A 22647-nucleotide genomic window follows, 5' to 3' on the forward strand; every position below is an offset into this window, starting at 1 on the left:
AACGTCCAATCTGGGCGCAGAGTGGGAAAATTGCTTGGACAGGGCAAGCCTGAAGGCAGAGAGACTGGTTTGGAGGTAATATAGGAAGTACAGTTGAGAGCTGACTGTGCCCTGAAGGGAGGTTACGGGGAGGGAGGTACGAGTGGTCACAGAGGTGCCCAGTACGTTAGTTAAATGCAGAGTTGTGTCACATGCTACTTCCAGCATGGCTAACCCCTTCACAGAATACTTAATCGGGTCACATGAATGCTAGTGGAAGGAAGGAAGGAAGGAGGGAGGGAGGGAGGGAGGGAGGGAGGGAGGGAGGGAGGGAGGGAGGGAGGGAAGGAAGGAAAGGAAGGAAGGAAGGAGGGAAGGAAGGGTCAAGTGAATTGGGTGAAAGTGAAGAGGATGAAAGGGTGGTACCTTACGAGTACACAGGCTTCTGGAATGAGAGCTACAGCTGAGTTTCTCTGAGTTGACTTAAAGAACAGATTTTGCCAAATTCATGACCAGGTGTCAGGAATGACAGCATGGCACGCGCAGTGGCTCTCGCAGGTTCCCAGCCTCTCGGTGAGTTTCAGATTGCCGTCCTGATAGGGCTAGAGCCGTGGCAGACAGAGAGGTCAAACTCGCTGCTTCCAAAGGATCACCCAGTACGATGGGCCACTGGGCCAGGGACGAGTTAACTCTCCCTCTGCTTCTCCCGGCTTCTCTTTCTACTGTCGCCTGTGAGGAAATGAAAGTGCACTGAGTGGAAGCTCTGTTACGGGACAGGGAGGGGAGGTGGCGAAGAAACTGAAGAAAGCAGGGAAAAAAGATTGCTATAAACAGGAAATTGAGAAGAAATTTTAATATTTGAAAAGGAAAATGGATAATCAAATGATCGAAGAGTAACATAGGTTTTTAAGACTGAGGGCAAATCAAGTTTCCCAAAACAAATACCACGTGACTTGAAGTGCTGGAGTCCCCCTCTCCCACCAAGTGACTGACTTGTGGATCCACCAGATGAGAGTGACAAGCAAGGACATGTGAAAGGGCCATGGGCCCCAATCTCTGGGAAGCTAAGGGGTTTTTCTCTGATACATTATTTTCAATCATAGTTTTACCATTAGTCACTTAAAGTGATAGGAAATTTGATTAATGATTAACAAGAAGGCACATACAGTGGTGAGGAGAAATCTTTATTTAATTCGAGAAATGTCTGCAGCAGCCACGAGTCATCACGGATCCCTTCTTTTTTCCAAGCAAGGTGCATAACTGGAACGCAAGGCAAAGTGGAAAAAGGGCCTGTGTCACCAGGGTCCGTTGGGAAGACAGAAATCAGTCTTTCAGTAGAGGGAGGACCAAACAGTGTTGAAACACTGAAAAGGCGGAAGGGGGCAGTGAGCAAACAAAGGAGTAATAACTGAGAAGTAGCGGGACCTGGAGGCACAGAAGGAAGAAGTGGGGCTTCTCAGAACCTAGAAGCTGGGAGGAGGCGATGGGGACTTCCGCGGAGGGTACAGTGAGCTGTCCCTGCGGCCTGGCGCCGGCTCTGGCCACTGCTTTGACGGTGCTGTTGCTGGCAGGAAGCCAAGCCCTCCTCCTGCTCCGGCCTTGTCGGTGCCCCTATCGGCAGGACCGTCCAGGGAGCCGGCCGACAAGGAGGGATGTCGGCCGTCCCAGCCATCGTGGAGCAATGTACAGAAGGGTGTGCAAAGATGAGCTAGGAGCTGAAGAACCAGCCCTAGACCAGAAGAGGCCTTCCTGCAGGTTGGTATTGGGGTCCAAAGAAGGCAGAAGGTCATCTGTACACTGGAAGCTTCTAGAGGGTAAAGACTTGGCCACAGCTTTCTAGCTCTGGTTTCCTGGCCACTGCTGGCGTGGCCCTAGCAGTTACTTAGCTCCTCACCCGTATAAAGTCACAGGAATGCCCAGGTTTGGGAAGCAGGGGACTTTGATGAGGTCTGCTGCCCCTGGAAGTGCTTCTGGGAGGGGTGCAAGGAGAAGGGTTTCCAAAAGGACTTCTTTTGCATCAAAAACTCTTCTGCTTTGTGGAGCTGCAGTCCCGATGGCATCTTGAGCTGACGACCTCAGAAGCCTTGAACCTTACCTGATGCAGAGAACTGGAAATCCAGGTGGCCTGCACTGCAGTTCCGACTCCACCGCTTGAGAAAGTCTCCGTTTCCTCATGTGTAAAACTGGTGCGAACAGTGATTTTCATCAACCTCCCAGGCTCACTGTGAGGCTTTGCTCAGTTAATATGGGAAAGCACTTGACAACACGTGACGTCTAATAGGCAATCACTGCACATAACCATCATTACGGTCACTGTTACCATCTTCACGTACCTAATTCATCACAGTCAAGTGACTCTCTGATGTCGCTTACATTAGGAGACCTTCTGTACCTGGCAAACGATTGGCTGTTTCCTTATGGTGGCAGCGGCCCTGTGACGGCCCAGCTGGCTTCCATTCAGCACCACTTCAGCTTGCTGAGGAATGACAGACACCCCAAGTCTTAGTCATGAAGGCGATCTCAGGTGATTTAGCCCAGCAGCCACGGTCCTCAGATTTTGGGTCAGAAACCTCTGCTCTGATTGTGTTTAGGGGCAAATATCTCCATCTTTCTATCGTTTGCTCCCTTTCGCCCACTTTTATTCCACCTCATCCCCCAACTCGTTAGTATCGTCCCTTTGGACCAAATAACCTTTCCTGGAAATGGTGGGGAGTATGTGCAGGTCTTCTTCTTTTCTCATCAAGACAGCTTTCTAGGGCTGTAATGGCACGTACTGCTTTTCAACTATAAATGGGTTAGGTATATTATTATTTGTAAGAAAGCTCTTTTGGTTTTCATATTCGTGAGAAGACGGAAACTGCAAAAATCTAAATGTGTGCTTTGGAAGCTCTGAGAGAGACATTGGGAAGAGTTAAGTGTTTCCTGTTTAGGGCAATGACATGTGAGGCAATGAAAAACAAAGCAGCCATGAAATACATTTTCGCATAAAGGTTTAAAAATTATTAGAAGGTAAAAATAATTGAAAAAGCAGAGCTTTCCTTACTGGTTATAATAAAAAGTTATTTGGGTGCCGTCATTGTACATGTTTAGGAGCTGGGGTCCTTGTCAGAGGCTGTTCTCAAAGAAACAAGAAGCAAGCTAAGCTATTAAAGCTATTCAATTGAAAAAGCTGACACATAGCCTCAATAATTCTGACAACTGGGCCACATTAAAACAACTGGTAATGATAGTTAAACTTCCAGTGTCTGAGTTCTGCATGGAAGCTTAATAGGTACACACTACAGGCAGCTGCTTACGAGATGTACACACCTTGCCTTTGGTGTAACAGAATGATAGGCCCATGGAGTAGAATTCATTTACCTGGGTCCCATTAAGATTCTCACTGTGGGGGTTAAACACCCGGAACTAATCTTAGAGTTCACCTGCTGTACACAGTGTCACGTAAAGCACTTTCAGATCCTGGGCCAAATGAGAACATTTGGCTAAAGCAGCCTCCTACTCAGAGCTGAACATACCATACATTATCTGACCATATCATTTTGACTCTCAAACGTGAAGTTTGGGGCTTCGAAGTGGTGCCAGGCAGGACTCCCTAAAGACCAACAGACTGTTCTACTACTAAGCAAGAAAAAATGCATTTTGAATCTCTGCATCGCTGATATTTCTCAGCCTTTGTTGAAGCAACTCTATTCCACACTATCTTCTCTCCTCTCTTTGTTAAACAGGCTGCGAATTTGCAGCGAGAGTTATTGGTGCCCTGAATACTTACCACCTTTTCAGCTTTAATCAGTTCTAGGGAGAGCTTAGAGCTTTATGGAGTGAAAAGAAAATGAACTGACTTGGTGACTCATGTGAGACCTTCTCTTTTCAGTTCTGTGAATACACATGGGGGTAAATATGGTAATGACCTATTCCGAAGTTCCCGTTTGAATGGAGGATGTCTTTAATGTGATGACAGACAATTTTGCCTCTAGAATTTCTGTCTTCTTTGTTCGTCAGGAATTCCAATGCTGAAGATCGTGTTTGCAGGCCATGAGCACCTCTCTTTGATATCCGTTCCCTTGCTCATCTACCACCCAGTTCAGATCCTTCTGGGAAGTGTGTTGGTGCCAACAATAAAGTCCTGGATGGTGTCGAGGCAGAAGGTGAGATTCTAGAAAGCTCTTATTTGAATCCAAGTCAGATTAAAATGCTAGTCCAGCCTCTTAGCTGTTCATGAACCTTTGCTAGCATATTCTCGTGCTCAAAGTCCATATTTTCTGAATTAAATCCAATGATAACGATGCATTGATCCATTTCCATATGAACAGGAAAGTTGAGGGTTAAGTGTTTCCTATTGTTATAAAAGTACAATTATACTTAAAATGCGGTTTTTGAATATCTTTTTAATTGGCTCATATTGAAGGGCGTATTGCAATGGGATAAAGGTGCAGTAAACATACTTAAAACATGTACCTCTTCACATACCATCTTTGCCCCACTTGATTTTTCACGTGTCCTGATTTCACATGCCTTTCTAACTATGACAGCTGTATTTTTAATTACCTAGACATTTAATAATGGCTTTGTGCAGCAAAACTATGTGTTTGGGCATTTAAAAATAAAATTTCAGTAGCAAAGGAGCCCACACAATGTCAGTTGCACCACACTTAGCTCAGAGTCTTGTTGCTTATTTGATATTTGTGGATTTGATTTCCGAAATTATCAGCCAAAATAATGCCAGCTGGGTGATTCACAAGTAGTGTCAAGGCTACATGTATCGCAGATGACCCCACAGAGCTGGCTCCTTCCCAGCGGCTCGGACTTTACAGGACTTCTTTCTGCTGGATACAGGGGTGACTGTTATCAGGGGATGAGTAGGAAGAAGTGACAGCCGATGACAGAATGCCTGGTGTCCATCCTTAGTGTCCTGAAAACAGAATAGCCACACTCCCAATTACTGAGCTCTGTGCATGCGAAGCCTGTCCCTGCCTTCCCAGGTTCAGAGTGTGGACTCCTGAGCTACTGCCATCTCTGCCATCTTGTCACCGGGTGACCTGGGCACATTGCTTCACTTCTCCGTGCCTCGCTTTTCGCCACTCTAAGACTAATGATAACACCTACTCTTCGGAGTTGAGAAGCATGTGTGGCAGGTGTTTGACCAAAGCTATCTACTGTAATTATCGTGATTGTCACTGTTGCTCATTCGTATCTACAACACCGTTTGCAGCAAGCTCTGCTACCTCCATCATACAGGTTAGGAAATAGCCTCATAGAGAGAGCAAGTTGTGGTTTAGTCCCTGCTACAGTTAGGACTTGAACCCTGGTCTACTTGGCCCCCCAGATCTTTTTCCTATACCATGACGACACTCCAGACAGAAACATAGCATTGTTTCTAGAAGGAGTGCCCCAGGTCCCCAGGATCCTACCTGAAAAGGTTAACCCACCCAACACCATCACTTATTTCACTATTTAACGAAATGGTAGTGACTGCCGTTCTGTGCTGGGTATGACGCGCCGCTCTGGCCCTCCCACTCAGCGCAGTTTCGTACCTTTTCCTTTCCTATTTATCCATTTTGAAAACTTCCATGTATATTTACGCTTACGTTTATCAATGTGTGTGTGCCTTGTAGGCCAGAATTTCTTCATATAAATTTTGACAAAGAATGAAGAAAATTATTTGAAAATCCCAACACTCTATCAATAATATGCAGTCGTAGTAAACAGCAAATTAATCAGAGTGGAATTTTCTTCTAAATGTTTAACAGCTCTGAGATTTATCCTACAGAGTAACAGAAGCATTTCTAAACGGGAGATAAAATTGGACCATGCTGTTCATTTTCCCGTTGCACAGCCACCAGTGCAAACCAGGGAGCCACTGTCTAATTTAGAATAATCCAGGCGGCTTAGAATATTATCCATCCGCATTTGACCACAAAAGTATACACGAAGTGTCCATCAGAAGGGTATCCATGAGTGTCTCCTCTGCTTCGCACACAATACTGATAGAGACGGTCGGCCACCATGGAGTGCACAGCGGGACTGTATGAGTGGGGCGGGCAGGTGGGTCTGTAACCAGAGGTTTGGATCAGTGGTTATATAACGCTATCTTCTTCTTTCTAGTAGCATAAATTATCCGGTGTTAATTGATGCTTTCACTTTGCTCATGGGTGTTGTCCAACTCGGCGTGTTTTCCTATCTTGCAGGGAGTAAAGTTGACGAGGCCAACAGTATAACGAAGGAAGCACTTGGCGTGCGGCGATGTATATATGTACAGGATTGTACACACACTTCTGAAGACTTGTACTTGTGAATGTTGCTTCGATGCATATTTTTATTTTTTTACACAAAAATATGATATAACTGTGTAAGTGCCTTAAAATGGATTTGACAAGAGCGTTATTTCCAAAACCTACTTTGTTGGTGACTGCCAGGGATGGTACAGTAGTTAGGAGTTATTTAATTTTTTTTTCCCCTGATGCAGGCAGCAGTCATCATAAATGACAAAAGCAAACATGCTTTCCTCCTCCCACCTTTGTGCAAGACAACTCTATGATAGTTACTGTACTGTTCGCAATGAGGTCACACCATCAGAAGAATGCCCTTCTGATGACAGTGAAAATTTCCAAAGTCTTATTCGCAAATACTTTGATTTACTGCGTGATTCTTTTTTCTGTGACTGTGACATGCCACTTCCTTATCAGCTCAGCAGGGGTCACTGAGTAGATGCTGGAAACATCATTTTTTTAGACATTCCGTCAAATGCTTTCCACACAGAAATTCCTCAGTTCCATTATAAGAGATTATGGTATTATAAGTCTTAAATTTATTATAAGCTGCTTCAAAGAAAGAGCCTGATGTTTGAGTTATGAATAAAGTAAGTGAAGTTTTGAGGTAAAGTACAGGGTTTGGTTTTCAGGAGTTTTAAAATTATATATTTCATATGTTTTTCCTTCTTCTTCCATAATTGCTTTCTTTCCTGTTTTCCAACATACTTTCAAACTTATAACAGCCAAATGTGAGACACAAAACTGTTATAATCAGTTTGAGAGCATCGACAATTAATGATGGATTATATTCACATTCCGCAATTGAGACCAAAAATTTTTTCCTGTTACATAAATGTGCTGAGCACAAATTGCCCCTTTTCACCAGAAGCAGCCTGTTACATCCTTGAATTAAGCACACTTAAGGTATTTGAGACAAGTTATTAATGAGAATTTCCTTGGCAGATTTGACAAATGTTTGCAACATTTTTTAAAAAAATTAAATCATATTGCTCTGATGAATAATGGAAATATAAAGGTCATAGATGCAAACAAATATTACAGATACACATTCTGTCTAGCCAAATGAAAAAAAAATGGGCACAGAAAATGCAAAACCATTCATTAACTAAAATATCAAGTAAAATCAGCTTTCAAAGGAGTATCCAAAATTTGCTTCTGCTGTGTCTGGAAGAGCTTTCACTGGATGAAAATAGAGACTAAAGCAATATATAGAATTAAGGGGCACTTTTTCTCTGTGTCCTGCGTACTATTCTGTCACATCCTGTCTACTTGTCCTTTCTTGATCTGACAGACGATGTTGGTGTCCTGGGTCACTCTGAGGCCACACTCTGTCCTCAGCAGCTCTTTTGTTGTTGCTTTGTCAACAAAAAAAATCATTCCTTAGAAACTTACCAAGTTTATCAATAGTGTTAATTTATATTGTTGTTACTATCAGGTCTCATCTTGTGTTACTTCTGACTCATTTCAGTATCACTGAACCTCAAAAATTTCGAAAGAATTATCCTCAGTGTCAATTCCAAAGCGGGTGCCAGACCCTGCAAAAATCTATGCTAAACAGGCTATTTGTCAAGAATTTCTGCTGTTGAGAATTTCACTTGTGTCTAAAACTGCAGTGATTTTGCTTGATACTTTGGATGATTACATATGAAGCGCAGAAAGATTTTCATGTTTTATTACTATAAACTTCTTTGAATTTCAGAGTAAGTGAAATTGTCTGTCTGTCTGAGCTATCATAAAAGCTAGCATTAGAATACTGATTGTTTTCCCCAACTTATCTACCTCTATTATCAAACACCTATAGTAGGTGTGTGAGTATGGGATATAATTCAACTGAAAATGCTATAACATTTTATCTTTTGCTTTAAGAAAGTGTTTTGTTTTCAAATAGTCTTCTTTACATGGTGAATTTTGGTGGCTTTTGTGATATGTTTATGCCTATTTTTTAACACAAAGGTTTTGGCATATTTTTCCATAAAGAACAAAAAATAAAATCAAAATTTATTTTTAATTCATGCTTATTGGGAATTAATTATTTGTATCTTAAAATACTTTATTATGTGTATGCACTCTCAAACTCTCTGTTTTATGCATTTGTTTTGTCTAAATGTATTTATGAAAGAAATACATTAGATTATGTTTACTCTTTTTTCCACCTGGATTTTTTAAAAACAGTTGTTATGAAATTTGTTTTCAGTGGGTGATAATGTTAATCTTTTCATGTGTTCTTTTCTAAGTTTTAAATTTTCATGTTTTTTTTTAATTTGTTTTCCTATTCTGTTTAAAACTTCTGGCTAATGTTCGGTGTTCTAACACACTTCTGGCTAATGTTCAGTGTTTGTTTATGCTAAATACCAAATTTTTTCAAAAGGACTGGTAAAGTAATTAAGTGGATTATTTATGATGAATGGAAGATGAAAAGAATTCTATGATTAAACAAAGAGATGTTTCAGAAATCACAAGGGAACCTGTGGCTTATTTTTAACCTATTTCAGATGTACTCACAGTGCCTTCCAAGTATGTACAGATTTCTCTTGATTCATCCCAATACTGTTACATCATTTGTGGTTAAATAAATGCAAGCACCCTAGTTTTCCAGGTACCCCATCCATCTCAATACCTTCACCACACCATAACATGAAAATCCAGAAACAGCCCTTGTTTTTTGGTTAGAAATATGTGTTCTCTGCATCAGAGTTGAGGACCAAAAGAGAGACATACACAAGAAAGGTGGCAAATTTTAGGTGATCTGAATGTTAGCCACCCTGGTCATACTTTTGAGAGGTAGGACAGATGAAACCTAGAATGCCTTTTCCAAACCCAGTACTTTTTTTATTTTTTCAAACCCAGTATTTCTTTATGAGCAAGTGACCTTGTATGAATTCTGAAATACCTTCACGTTCTTATTTTGCTGCCTTAGCGTAGCAGTCCTCTTCTCCCTGGAAGGCTGACAGGACGGTCTCCTCCCCTAGGAGGCTCACCTACCTCCCCAGCCAGTGCGCAGCTGCCTCCCTGAGAGGGGCGCCTAGAACCTCCAGTCTTCTGCGACCATTGCGTGATCGTTACCTTACCTCTCCGTCTCCTCCCACGTTTTCTATCTCCTCCTCGTTTCTGTTTTTCTACTGTGCCTACCACAGTGCCTGGCTCAGAGTAGTAGCCAAAACAAAGTGCAGTGACTTTCTAAATTGTGAAGGTAAGACCTGAACCTTCAAATTGTTGAGAGCTCTTATTATAGATAGCTGTTCAAGTTCATGATTTTGGTTACTTTGGATATATATCAAAAGTGAGACTGCTGGATTACATGGGAGTTCTATTTTTAATTTCATTAGGAGCCCCCATACTGTTCTCCATAGTGGCTCTTTCTGCAGATATAAAACAGTCCCCCCGCCCACCCCCTCAAAAAAAATCCTTTAGTAAAACTGCTTTACACCAGAGCTTTTTGTGTATTTGGGAGAAAATGAAAAACTGTTCAACATCCACCAAGAAGTGACATAGGGGAGAGAAAGTAGAACATTCCAGTATTAAAGACACCAAGTCATAAGCAGGAATTCTGTGCGTGAGATGATCAGAAGAATACAAACTCCTGGAAATCTCGGTGGGAGAGTACTCCCCACAGAACGTGGGATTCATTCTTAGACCATTACATCCGAATATAAGTGAATGTGTATTCAGATGGGCTGGGGGATTGCAACACCAGTAGCTAATATCTGGTGCTCGGGGTGTAGACACTCCCACCCTGGAGATTTCAAGCTACCAGCATGCCGTCCCTCACGGTGGTGTCCAGAGGGATGAGGTAACTGGCTCTCGCGAGACGAGACAAGCCGATTCCAGCATGCCTCTGCACTACACTAGGTCCTTTACCCAGATTGTTCACTTAATTCTGTGGACAACCCTAGGAAGATAAGTACCATTATATCTGCATCGTACAGATAAGGAAACTAAGGCCAGAAAGGTAAATAGTTAAGTGCAAGCCTCTCAACTCTGACCTGGTGGAGTTGGGATTTGAACTCAGATTTTCCTGACGCCAGAGCCTTCACGACTAACTGCTACCATAGACTCCTCTCCAACCTTAAAACCACATGCCCCTTACAAGACCTTATGTTCCCATATTCTAAAATCCTGGAAACTAGCAATGATTCTAAACTCGACCTGAGTTCTTCAGGCAAGGTTTTCATAAAGAATGTTGTTCTCCCTTTATGTGGAGTGAATGAAGACCTCCCCATCTCAGAAATCCCAGACAATCGGAAGGAAGGAGCGTAGGGCTTCTAGTATATCGTACAGCAGGCTTCAGAGTCCACGGGTAGGAAAAGACAACTGAGGAAACAAATCCTGGCCTCAGCCCTAGGGTTTGAGCATTTCCCTGTGACTGGCTATCCCAAACTCGAAGTCTTTGCACCCATGTCGATTTGTGCCCACTGCTGGAAGTTCTAGACTCTGTGTTCACAGAGAGCACTGCTGTCAGCATGGCACCCTGGGCTGGCTTTGCTGACATGGCTAGAACGCAGCCTGTATCTTCTCCACCATTAAAGGTTTGCCGTGACTTCCCATCCTGGGACCCACTGCTATTATCATCTGTCCGGGGCATTCTGACAACGCGCCTCCCCCTCAGCCACTGCTCCAGGTCCATACCTAAGAAGTTCTGTGTGTGTTCAAGACAGAGCAAAATACCATTTCTAGAGCTTACTTCTCTGCTCACAAAGCCAAAGTGAGAATTGTGTAACATAGGTCTGTTTTTAGGATCAAAGGAGAGAAGCCCTGCAAACAGCTGTCACAGTGCCTGACACTCGGTAAGAACTCAGTAAGTGGCAGCTGCTGTGATCATTCAACACGGAAGGGACCTGGGTGAACCGCACCGACGTTGGTGTTGGACATGTGAAGTCAGTGTCAGGCTCTAGTCTGCACGACTTCTAATCTATGCAAAAGGTCTATTACAAAGTCCGTTAAATGTCACTAATCAAGTCAGGAAGTGACCAGGGCACGAGTCTCTACTTCGTCAGTTAATGAAGACACCTGATTCTGAATTTTAAGCTGTTTGCAGCAATCCCTACCTTCCAGCATGAATAGAAAGGCCCTCCAGCCCTCCAGAGCTCCCTGGGTCTTGCCTTTTTCTGCCTACTGCAGAGAACTCTGAGCAACAATTTTGCCCAACTCCCGCAAAGCTGTGAGGACCATGATAATGCAGCTGAGAGAAGAGCTGCCCCATCTTGATTCTGGATTACTAACACCTGTTCCACTGTGGGGCTGCTCCTAGAGCAGTCATTGTGGGGTCACAGCCCTCTCTCAGGGCTGTTGCTTGAGCTCTGACTGTGTCCAGGCTGAAATGTCCCCTTTCCACTTCGTCAAGTACTACCATGGCCCTGGAGTGACTGGCTGTGCCTTTCATAGGCCACCTTTTCCACTCACCCCTTTAATGGTAATGTTTCCAGTTCTGGTCTCCAGCCGTTCTTCCCATCCCATGTGCTCTCCCAGTGGGAACTTTGGGGCCATTCCCACAGCGTCAGTCACCTTTTATAAACCAGCTCCCAGATCTGTGGCCCTGAGCTCCTATTTCCAGTTCCATTCAGATATTCCCCCCTGGGTATCCTCAAGGCCCCTCTAACCCCACATGCCCTGGAGGAAGAGTCAGTAACCTCTTTCTTTCCGTGCACTTAGGTCCTCTACAAACCAGCTTCCTCCGTTGGCATAGAAACCTCCCCAAACCTGCTTCCTGTATTGGCATAGCAACCAGGCCTACTGCCCACCCCCTCACTCTTCACACCTCACTTTTCATGTTCAGTTAGTCAGCAAATTCTCTTGACTGTATCAGCAAAACCTCTCCTTCATGTCTACCTTCTTCATCCCACTACCCTGTCTTAAAATACCTTTTTTAGTGTGTGTTTTTCCCTCCAGTAATGCCTTCCTCCAATCCAGGAAACCCTTTACTGACATCTATTAATCACCTGCCATGTGCTGGGTGCTCTGCTCAGTGCTTTACATGAAGCCTTAATTTAATCCTTATGACATGAATCTTCCTACTTAATCCTTATGACAATTTTGGACATTGGTGTAATTATTCCCATTTTACAGCTGAGAAACTGGAGGCTCCAAGAGACTAAGTCCCAGGTGCCAGAACTCACTATAAGTGGCAAAGTTTGACTTTCCATCTGGGTGGCTGACTTGGCCAGCATCTGGGCTCCCTCCCTCTCTGTACTACTGACCCCCAGTTCTGAGGCTCCCACTGCCTGAGACGCACTCCTTGGTTTTCAATTGTCTACTGACTTTTTCTGCTTGCTAATTTATCACTTCTCACGTTGTACAAAATCATCCCGTTCCCCCCCAATTGATCAGTTTCTTCAGTGGAGACCTGTTGTGTTTATCTCTGTAACCCTGATAACCAGCAGAACGCTTGTCTGATCATAGGAACCTCAATAAACATTTATTGAACAATAGGTTAACCCACAAGGACCTCCAGGTTGTTTTTCAGATTCTGGAAGACAGACGTTTTCGTATTATGGAACACTATATTTGGAAAGTGGCACATGACTCTTAATTATCATTCAGTGAATGGGAATCACCATATTAATCAATCTATGGATGCCTCTGAACGGACTTTTTTTAAAAAATAAAAACAATCAGAAAAAAGAATGATGACAATTTTGAGACCCAAAGCATCTAGACCTCAGTCCCCTTCCAGAGGCACATTCCCTATCGTGGCCTCCACTGTGGGAGCCATCTCTCTGACCTGTATGCATGTGCAAAGGTCCTGAGGTCAGGATCAGGCACCTAGGCTGGGAGGAACCTGGGGCTTTTGGCCCCAGGCTAGTCAAACAGGCCCTGCCTCTCTGTCCTGCATCTGCCTTCCATTTCTCATCCCCCCAGGACACAAACGCATACTCTAGTAGCCCTCCTGGGACATTACCCACTAAGCCCCAAGTGCTAAAGATCCAACCAAAACTCAACTGACTGAGAACACATGGGCAGATGCCAGAGAGAGTGCTGGGCCGGGCGTAATGAGGCCCAGGCAGGCCAGTTATTGTAAAGGGAGCCCTACATCGGAGCCTTTTACCTCTAGGTCACTGGTTCAAATCCAGCCAGGCTGTGCCTGACAGAAAATCATTACAGGCTCTGTGTCAGGCTGCTTGACAGATGGAAAATGAGTTTCTGTCTCCATCCAGCAGGCAAGTGTCCACATCACACTTGGCACTAAGCAGCTCTCAACTCCGTGGAGACAGAGTAGAAGTAGTGCGACAGTTGCCCGGGTCTCGGGCAGGTCCCTGAGGTCAGGTCAAGCCTTCATTTCAGCTTCCTCTGCAGGGGAGTCTGACAGCTTCCTCATTTCACCCCTTTCATGAGCACTTTATTAATCTGGTTGTTGGGTTCTTTTCTCTGAAGACCTTGTTTAACAAGTAGTTTGAAGTAATGGAACAACGGAAATTTTAAAAATATCTGATTCTGCAGCATTGAAAGAAGAGCAGGCAAATTCACAACAGAAAACTATCTAAATTTTGTTTCCTTGGCAGAACTGGGTTGGGCAGGGCCTGGCTGGGCTGCTGCAAAGGTCCAGTGGGAGGTGTGGGGCTCCCGGCTGGGCAGGCAGGGCACCAGCTTCACCACAAAGCTCTCTGGATGTGGGGCTCTCGGGGGCAATACCCACTCGGGGGTATTTTATTGTCACCTTACTTCTTCCCTCTTACAACCATCTAAGAAAGTCTAAAGGCATTCCAAGCTTAGAAAGAGCCTTCTTCCCCTCCCAAACCCTCGGAAGTGTCTGCCAAACACCCACAGACTGAATTCTGATTACACATCCAAGTGGGAGGAATCCACATCCAGAACACCCTGCATTGTTCTGGTAAATGCAGAGGGGCCGAAAACCCTGAGAGAACTCAGCATCTGCAGTCTGGCCCATGGGTCCCTCAAAGGTGTCCTTTTTACCACCCTCCTCCCAAGGGATGGCTGCAGAGTCATCCCTTCCTGGGTCACCCAAAAAGCACTCAGTCTTCCCAAGACTCAGTGGCTCTGGCCAGAAGGACCCCACTCATGGGCGTGGATCCATCCTCAGCAAGCTTGCTGTCTGGGGATTCTCTTGGCCAGCCTGGGGCGGAGGACACTGTCCCTTCCGTGGATGGAAATCGGCTCGATCGCAGTGGATTGGCTGGCCCTCTAGAGTGTGAGCAAAGGTCCCCTGACTACAGCGTTCACCTGAGTGTGGGAATCTGGCCAAGGTGTGTGGAGGGGCCTTCTGAGCCATGTCTAGGAGCAAAGAACCAGGGAAGCCACTGCCACGTTTCTGTGTCTGGGAAACCCATTTTCCCCTCCTTTCTGTGTCCTTCCAGCCCTGCTCAGACAGGAGCATGGCCCCCTGACCTGAGCTCCGTCTCACCCCTCGTTTAGGGAGAAGAGACTGGAGTGCAGGGAGAGCCAGATCTCAGCCTTTGCTCCTGCCTTTCTCGCTGCCTCAATCTTCTCACCCCTCCTCGGTGTTTCCTGAAGCAAAAAGGAGCCCTCCAATTCCCAGTTTGCATTTTTCTTTCTGCTCCCACTCTGTCAGACACACTGGTATTGCCAAAGAGAGACAATCCCATTTTGTATCTGCTGCCATTCACATATCCCAGAAGTTTTAATACAGAATCCCCGCTGTATCCGAATTGGGGGGTGGGGTGGGAGGTGTCACTCAGGGTCTCAGCTCCCACTCCCCGCACAAGAACACAGGATATGGTGAGGCCAAAAAGGAACACCCACGGAGCCATAGATAGGGGGTTCATACCACTATATTCTCACTGATGGCTGGATTGGAGACACAGGAAGCAGGAGCCACACCATCCGCAACCCGCCGTCTGCTTCTCTGCCAACCATCCAACAACCAACCCCCTAGCATAGCCATGGCAGTTATATCAGTGGCTAATGGCTAACTGGTTACAGTTGATGGCCAACTAGTCACAGCTGACGGACATCTACTACCTGAGTCAGCACCTTTCCGTGAGGCCGAGAGCCTGGAAACTGCTCTCTGGGACTCTGTCCCCACAGTGGGTCTATACACATGCATGGTTACTGTAATGGCACACGCTGTTACTTTCCCTGACAGACTGCAGGGGAAACAATCGGACTGGAGCAGAGTGAAAAGGCAGAGCTGCCGAGCAACTTTGAGAAGCACTGCCTGTCAGCTGCTGAAGGCCTCCACGCCGGGGAGCCTGTAGGGGCACTAGGGGGCCTGTAGGGGGCCGCCTTGCTTCTCCCCAGCGTCCTCAAGGCTACCTTCAAAGGCAGCCTCTAGGCTCCCCCCACGCGGAGGAAATGGAGAACAAGAAGGGCCTGCCGCGCACGCCCCGGGACTGAGAGAAGCCATCTGAGGATTGCCCAGCTGGCTGCCAGTCTGTGGGAGGGCACCGAGGGCCGAGGTCAGCGGAGGGGAAAGGCCCCCAACAGGCCAGGACTGAACCAAGGGGTGGTTCTGGGCACCCGGACTAGCCCTGATCGGCCTGAAAGTGGGACTCCCAAGGAAAGGGTGCTCCCTGCTGGCCCAGCCCAAGCAGAGCGAAGCTTTCCCTACCCGGGCATGTTTCCCTATGCTCTCGGTTTTCTTCTCTAGCCCAGCTTCTGGAAGAATGACGGATGGGTCCAAGTGAAGGCAAAGCTTGCTTGCCTGGACATGTAGAGAGAGGCTGTTTGTGAGGAAGGGCAAGAAGCAGCATCCCGTTCACACCTGGCCCTGCACCGGGCACATGGCAGGTGCTCAATAAAACATTATGGGAGAAAGAGACCAACTTCTACCTTGGCCCTGCGACTGCAGTCTGTCCTTCTCAGGTCACTGCAGCCTGGGACTTTGGATTCCTCCTCTGAAATGGGGGCGACAAGGGAGCTGCTTCCCGGATAAAACGAGGTTACTCACACGAGGTCAACTCTGAAGGGTGACAAAAATGTCAGCGATGGGAGAGTTGAGTGCTGTGTATCAAATACGCCCCAGAATTAAGGTTTTCGTGGCTAAAAAGCAATTCTAATTTATCCATTGACAGTCTTCTATTAGTTGAATAAGAAATCTAAGTTGTAAGAGTAACTTCCTTCCCACCAATGAAACTCAGTGGTGCTATTTTCCTTTGGGGTGGAAAAAAAATTGTTTTTCTAAATTGAGCTGTGGGGGGGGGGGGGGGAGAAAAAAGCCTGTTCACTGCCGGCCTAGACAGCCCTGGCTACACAAAATGTACACAGCATCCTTCCAGCACCAAGACGGGGTCTTATTTACACTTATTTACATATCCAGCGAGATCTCCATGGCTGCCTGCCCGGAAGCCCTATTTTTAATTGTTTGCCGCCCCAGCTGCCCCTCTGACCCTTCCTGGCACTTTTCTGAGGATTTCCGGCCACTGCTGGCTTGGGAGAGAAGGGCCCTCCTTGGAGGGGGTGTCAGCAAAGGCTGAACTCAAACCCGAGGTCCCCAAATACAACATTCCTAAGCGCCTTTCCAAGGTGTTCCTCCTGGGGGCCAGGGCTGGTCCCCTGTGGAGTGGAGGGGATTTGGGCTCTGGCCAGTGGGCCAGCTTGGCAGTTTGGCCAGCTGCATCCCATGTGGACAAAAGGACAGGGGAAGAGGGAAGCAGCTGCCTGTGTGCTCTCCAGCTTCCTCTCTGACTCTGCTTCTGGAAGAATTCGGAATAGTGCCCAATGAAGGCAAAGAGCTTGCCCTGAAATTTGGATGAGCTGGGGTTTTTTTCGTTCCTTTTGAAAGCAGCATTTCCTAGACAGAGTAATAAAATATAGATTTATAAATATTTTCCAAGAGTGCCCTCTAGTGGGACTCTGGAGGAAGTACAAACAAGTGACTTCAATCCCAAACTCCTGACTCAAAATAAAGCACATCCGTCTGAGTGAGACCTCCTTCACACGTGATCTGAAAACATATCAGATTTCTTCCACCAGTCCATAAAATGCCACATGGTCTTGACTGGAGATGAAGGCTGCCTTAAATCTTTAAATGGAAATTATGCTCTACTTTTGGAACTGGAAATCTCAGTATTATATCTATGTGCGGTATTTTGAAACTTTAAGTGCAGAGAAGTATATGGAATGGGGTGATGGAAGAGATGCATTGGTTGTATTCCTAGGCTGTGCACGTGTTGCTGGCCCAGTGCTTTTATTTTGGCTGCAGAGGGAGCCAAGGCTGCATCTAAGTCCAGCCCAAAAGGCCACACACACTGCTGGGTTTTTACCTTAGAGGATGTGGGACAATGAGTCATTTGTGCCTCTTCCTGGTTCTTCCCGGCCAAGGTCAGCTTTCCCACTGGAACCAAACAGCTTGGCGCAGAGCCTGAGCTGTCTGGAGCCTTTCAACGGTGCAGAGCCCAGGGGGAGGGTGTGGCCCCACCGCAGTCCCCCCAAAGGGCCTCAGTTCAGGCTCCCAGGCCGCCCTTGTCCAGGTCGTAAAATCTCTTTCTCTGCTCAGTGTAGCGTGTAGGGCCTCCTAGCGGAAGCCTGAGGAAATCTCCAGTCCTGAATAAAGGTTCCCAGGTAGAATTCTGTGATGAGGTAAACCAAAGGGGCTTCTGACCATTCTCACTCTTTCTGGTGAGCTTTCCAAAAGATGACGAAATGTATCTGTTAATAGCTAGATTCTAATTTATCTTGTAAACACTGTTACTATTGCTACTGATAACATTGGTGCCATTCGTTTAGTTCTCCATTCAACAAATATATTTTGAGCAGCTACTCCGTATTAGGCACTGTTCTAGACTGACCACAAGGACAGACAAGGTCCTGATCTCATGCAAATTACAATCTAGTGCAGAGATAGATGACATACAAGCAAATATATCATTTTGAGGCTACAAAGGAAACTAACAGAATATAATGAATAACAAGGGGATACTTACCTACCTAGATGAAGCCTTTGGGAACTCTTCTCTGAAAAGGTTTAATTTAAGCACCTTTTATGTGCCAGATACTTACTGTTAGGGTTAGAGAATGCAAAGATAAAGAAAATGCAGTCTGTCCCTTCAAAGAGCTCAGTGCCCAATAGTGAAATGGTAATTTCATAGGATTTCAAACCGCTGAGCCCTAAGATCTATTGCTCACAACAAATAGGCCAAGTCAGTCAGTCTTCCCCATTTTATAGATGTGAAAACTGAGTTTAAAAGGTACGAAAGGACTTGCCAAATGCTGCTGAGTTCATTGATGGCAATGTCAAGGTTTGAATTAAGGCCAGTCTTACTCCTAAATATATACCTTTTTCTTTTCCTGTGGCCATGTTGCTTGGTGGAAACAGGGATAAACAATGAAATCCCATCTCTCGCGGTTCCAAGACTGCATATGGGCACACAGCACTGCCTCAGGTGGGTTAACAGTGTACTGCTCCACCCCAGCTTCTGCCGCACTCTTGCTAGAGTAGCAGAAGGACCAACACACATACTGGTTATACCTCCAATCAAATGTGTTGCTTCACTTGCTCTTGACAGAGGCACACAGTCTGGCAGGCGATTTCAGACTCCCTCAGCTTGAAAGGAGGCTGATGAGATGCTTCTCCACCCAACTAACTCAGATCTAAGTCCACCCTCGGGGTTCCTCCTCACCTTTCCTTCCTCAGGCAGCTCTCATCCAGCAGCCAAAGGGACAGGTCTCCTGACTCTGGGAAAAGGTCACCCTCCACTTATGCAAAACTCATCACTGACCTTGAACAGGAACAGGAAGGAAGAAAAGGCTGCCAGAAGTGACCCTTGACTGTTCCTCAACTGCTGGTGGGAAAGATAACCCACAGCAGAGTGCACGCAGATAGTAGTACGATGGTTTGAGCTTCATTTCCTCTGAAAGCCGTGTTTCTTACCAGCTCTCCCAGGAGAATAGAAGGGGACAATTGCATCAACTCCTTGGGTTACAGGGTTGTTGATTTCGTGTCTACCAAACAACCTGGATCTAGAGAAAATAGGTTACTCAGAGCAGTGGTGTTCAACCTGGGTTCTCAGCCCCCAGTGACTTAAGGGAAGATTTTTTGAGGACGAGTTACAGTGGGACAAGTAAAGAGAGATGGGCGAGCAGAAGTAGTTGTACTCTGATCTGATTTACATATTGAGCTGTCATTAAGAGCAGAGTCCTTTTGAAAAAGGACCTCAGATGCTTGGGAGAGAGGGAAGAGATGGATTGGGTTGAGAGGCTGGATGCAGTAGCCTTTAGCTTCGTGACCTTTAGGGCCCAGCTTTGAAATCAGCTGTTACGAGCAGCCTGCCATTGGCCGGCTCCTTCGAGGTAGGGACCAGGCCTTACTTCTCCATGTACTTCCACCTCCAACACAAATTCTGTCATGTACTCAACGAATGTTTACCAAGGGTTCTGAATTAACTCAGGCTCCAATTAAACTTCCAGTTTAGGATTTGTTTTGTTTAGCCCTTTCAGTCTAAGCCCTCCCTTTTTATTCCTTTATTCCTTGATGGTCAACCTCTCATCTTCCAAGTTGGTGTTGACCAACCTCACACAGGGATGGAAGGAAGATAAGGGTTTCCTCCAGGACAGACAGGACAGCTTCAGGAAGCACTGCCTGTGGAAGGGGCGCCATGCTGCCTCCCCAGGGCTATTCCATGTAGGCAATTGCTGGTTCCACAGGTACAACCTCTGCTTTACACTCAGGAAGAACGAAGAGCACGTTGCATGTCTACTTGCTCTGGGACAATGGAAGACAACAGTGGACCTAACAACGTGGTTCTTGCTGGCCTGGAAGGAACCCCTGCACAGATGCCTTGAATGACCTAATTGTATACTTATATCTATTACAGAAATGCCTTTTTCACCCACTGTCCTTTCATGTAGTTAATCTATATTCAATTTCTTCTATGTGCCAGGCACTATGCTAAATGCTAGTGGACGTAATAGAAAATAAACACACAAGAATCCCTGCTCCTATGGAGTTTATATTCATCAGAATCTGAAGCAGCAGTTCTCAGCCCTGGTAGCGCATAAATCATCGGGAAAGCTTTCAGAAATGTGGGCGTGGGCCCCATTCCTGTGAAGTCTGATTTGATTGGACTAGAAACCTGATATCCGTGTTTATACCTAAAGGATTTGGGGCCCCAGAAGAGGGGGCTCTGAGGGTCTGTGGAGAAGCTTCTAGTCTTTCCTACTGTGCAAGGGGCCATCTACCTCCTTGAGACCTTTCCCCAGTACCAGGCTAGGGCAGGAAAAGGGAAAGTATACCACTTGCTTTTTGTTTCCTCTAGAATTTCACTCCAGCTTTAGGTTTTACTTTTATTCCTTAATTTCCCAAATCGGGAGTCTTCTGAAAGTAGGATTTGCCAATCCAGATCATGAAACCTGGATTTCAGAGATGCACAGCCTTTGTCTTCCATGACCCTGGGCCACAAATCTACTGCCTCTTACTGACTTCCTTTGCTTTGTTGCTGGATTCCAAGCTCTTTTTGTCTCCGCCTCTCGGATCCGGTAGCTTTCTCAGTTTTCTTCTTTTTTAATTTACCTATTTTTTATTTTATTGTGTTAGTTTCAGGTGTATCTTACCATTTGTGACAATATGGACTTAGAAGTTATTATAATAAGTGAAATAAGTCAGACTGAGAAAGACAAATACCATATGATCTCACTTACACGTGGAATCTAAAGAACAAAATAAACGAACAAACAAAACAGAAACAGACTCACAGATACAGAGAACACATTGATGGTTACCGGATAGGAGGGGATTGGGGAGCTGGGTGAGAAAGGTGAAGGGATTAAGTACGAATTGATGGTTACACAAGAGTCACGGGGATTAAAGTGCAGTATGGGGAGAGCAGCCAATAGTATTGTAATAACTATGTGTGGAACCCGGTGCGTATAGACTTATTGGGGGATCACGTCATAAATGCTATAACTGTCTCAGTTTTCTTTGTGGCTCTGTTAGGTAGCAGTGGCTCAGGAGCCTGACTAAAGGACCTTTCCCCTCCTTAGTCCCTTCCTTCTCTAATTGCAGGCAGCATCTCTCTCTTTTCAATCCTTCTCACCTTTTTCAACCCCCAGACTGATCTCTTTTCCTGTCCCAACTCCATTCTTTAAGCTTCCTCTAGACACCTCTGCCTTTGGGGCACAAGAGCTGGAGGAGCGAGAAGGCAGCCTGTCATTAAACACCTGGCGGTGGCAATCACACTTAGTGATGCTCTCGCATGTCTCCGCCCATGCCTGGTGGACCCCAGATCTGGCAAGTGCCCCATTCGCCAACATTAAAGAGGGAGGACAAAATACAGTTGTTTTTTTTTAATATCAAGAGAAGTTCATTTTGAACCCCAGAGGGTCTGGGCAAGAAGGGACTCAGCTTAATCAGAGGGCTCAGGCTTACATATGCCCTATAAATAATAATAATAATAACAACATAATAGTACTAATGCTTGTGCTGCATTTGGAGCTTGAAATGATCAGTGACATTTCTTTTGATGAGGTTAAATAGCCTGGCTCCTGGGGCTGCACATTTGCATAATAAAGATCAGAAGTCACTGCCTTCTACATCTCTCTCTGCACCAGCCTGTGATGACGATGGGTGTCCTTGGTTCAGGGACAGCACATCCTAAATACTTCCGTATGCGGTCCTGTGCAGTGACTCTAATCTTTGGCTTGCATGTGAAATGTCAGCTTTTTTTTTTTTGGTCTGAGAGAACAACAAATTATGTTTCTGAACGAGAAGGTGCTGTCTGTAATGGATAATACAATCTGAAAATGCAGGGGCAACATCTGTGACCTGTGGTGCTAACCTAACAAGCTGTAGTCTATTTTTCCAGCCTATCAGTTGATAGGAAAACATCATTTTTAGACATAATAATTAATCATTAGTCAAAATGGATATCCCCATTGGCTCCTTGCCTCTCAGACAACCCTGCCTAGCCTGACAATAAATCAGGAAAATACATTCCTTAATATCCAACGGAGTGTATTTCCAGACAGCCTCTTTTCCTCTATAAAGTAACCAAACGCTTTGCAAAAACTGTCTATCCTCAGCTGATGGGAGAAGATTCTCCCAAGGAGCTATTGTAAGGAAGGGAAATACAGACCCCAGAGGAAGGGAGGCAGTGAGTTCCAGATGGTGGCTGTAAACCACAGAAACATCTCGCAGTGCTGGCTCTTAGCTGGGCAGTGAGATGATGGCAGTCAGCACCTTCCCCATCTGGACCCATTGGTCCCCTTCCCCTTTGTTACATCTTCTCCCCTCAGCCCTCTGCCAGGGCCCTGTCACAGCTAGCAGGCTATGCCTGGGCCTGGCCCACCATGAGTGGCCAGTCTCCAAAGTCCCATCCTCCTCCTCGTTCTAATGGCCTCTGTAGATGTGTCTTTCCAGGCCATTTTTGCTGCTTGATTCCAGGCTCTCTGGATTCATTGAAATATATGCAGCACCCAATATTCTCTAAGAAAATAAGTGACCTGGTGAGTATGGTGGAAATAAAAGTGGGCTGGAAGTCAGGACGGGAGG

General features: G+C 45.7%; 1 protein-coding gene across 2 annotated transcripts in view; it reads left to right on the plus strand.

Annotated features, from left to right (window-relative positions):
- SLC10A7 (solute carrier family 10 member 7) overlaps nucleotides 1–8701 on the plus strand; it is a 213493-nt gene extending 204792 nt beyond the window's left edge. The window contains exons 11-12 of one of the 2 annotated variants that reach the window (XM_019730736.2): nucleotides 3979–4124; nucleotides 6165–8701. In XM_019730736.2, coding sequence (XP_019586295.2) covers nucleotides 3979–4124; nucleotides 6165–6194 — 176 coding nt within the window. In that variant the 3' untranslated portion in view covers nucleotides 6195–8701. The remainder of the gene's footprint in view (nucleotides 1–3978; nucleotides 4125–6164) is intronic. The other variant, XM_074338462.1, reaches the window with a different exon arrangement.
- Nucleotides 8702–22647: the final 13946 nt, after the last annotated feature.

This window comes from Rhinolophus sinicus, linkage group LG07 (assembly GCF_036562045.2).
Source record: "Rhinolophus sinicus isolate RSC01 linkage group LG07, ASM3656204v1, whole genome shotgun sequence".
Classification (NCBI taxonomy): Eukaryota; Metazoa; Chordata; class Mammalia; order Chiroptera; family Rhinolophidae; genus Rhinolophus; species Rhinolophus sinicus.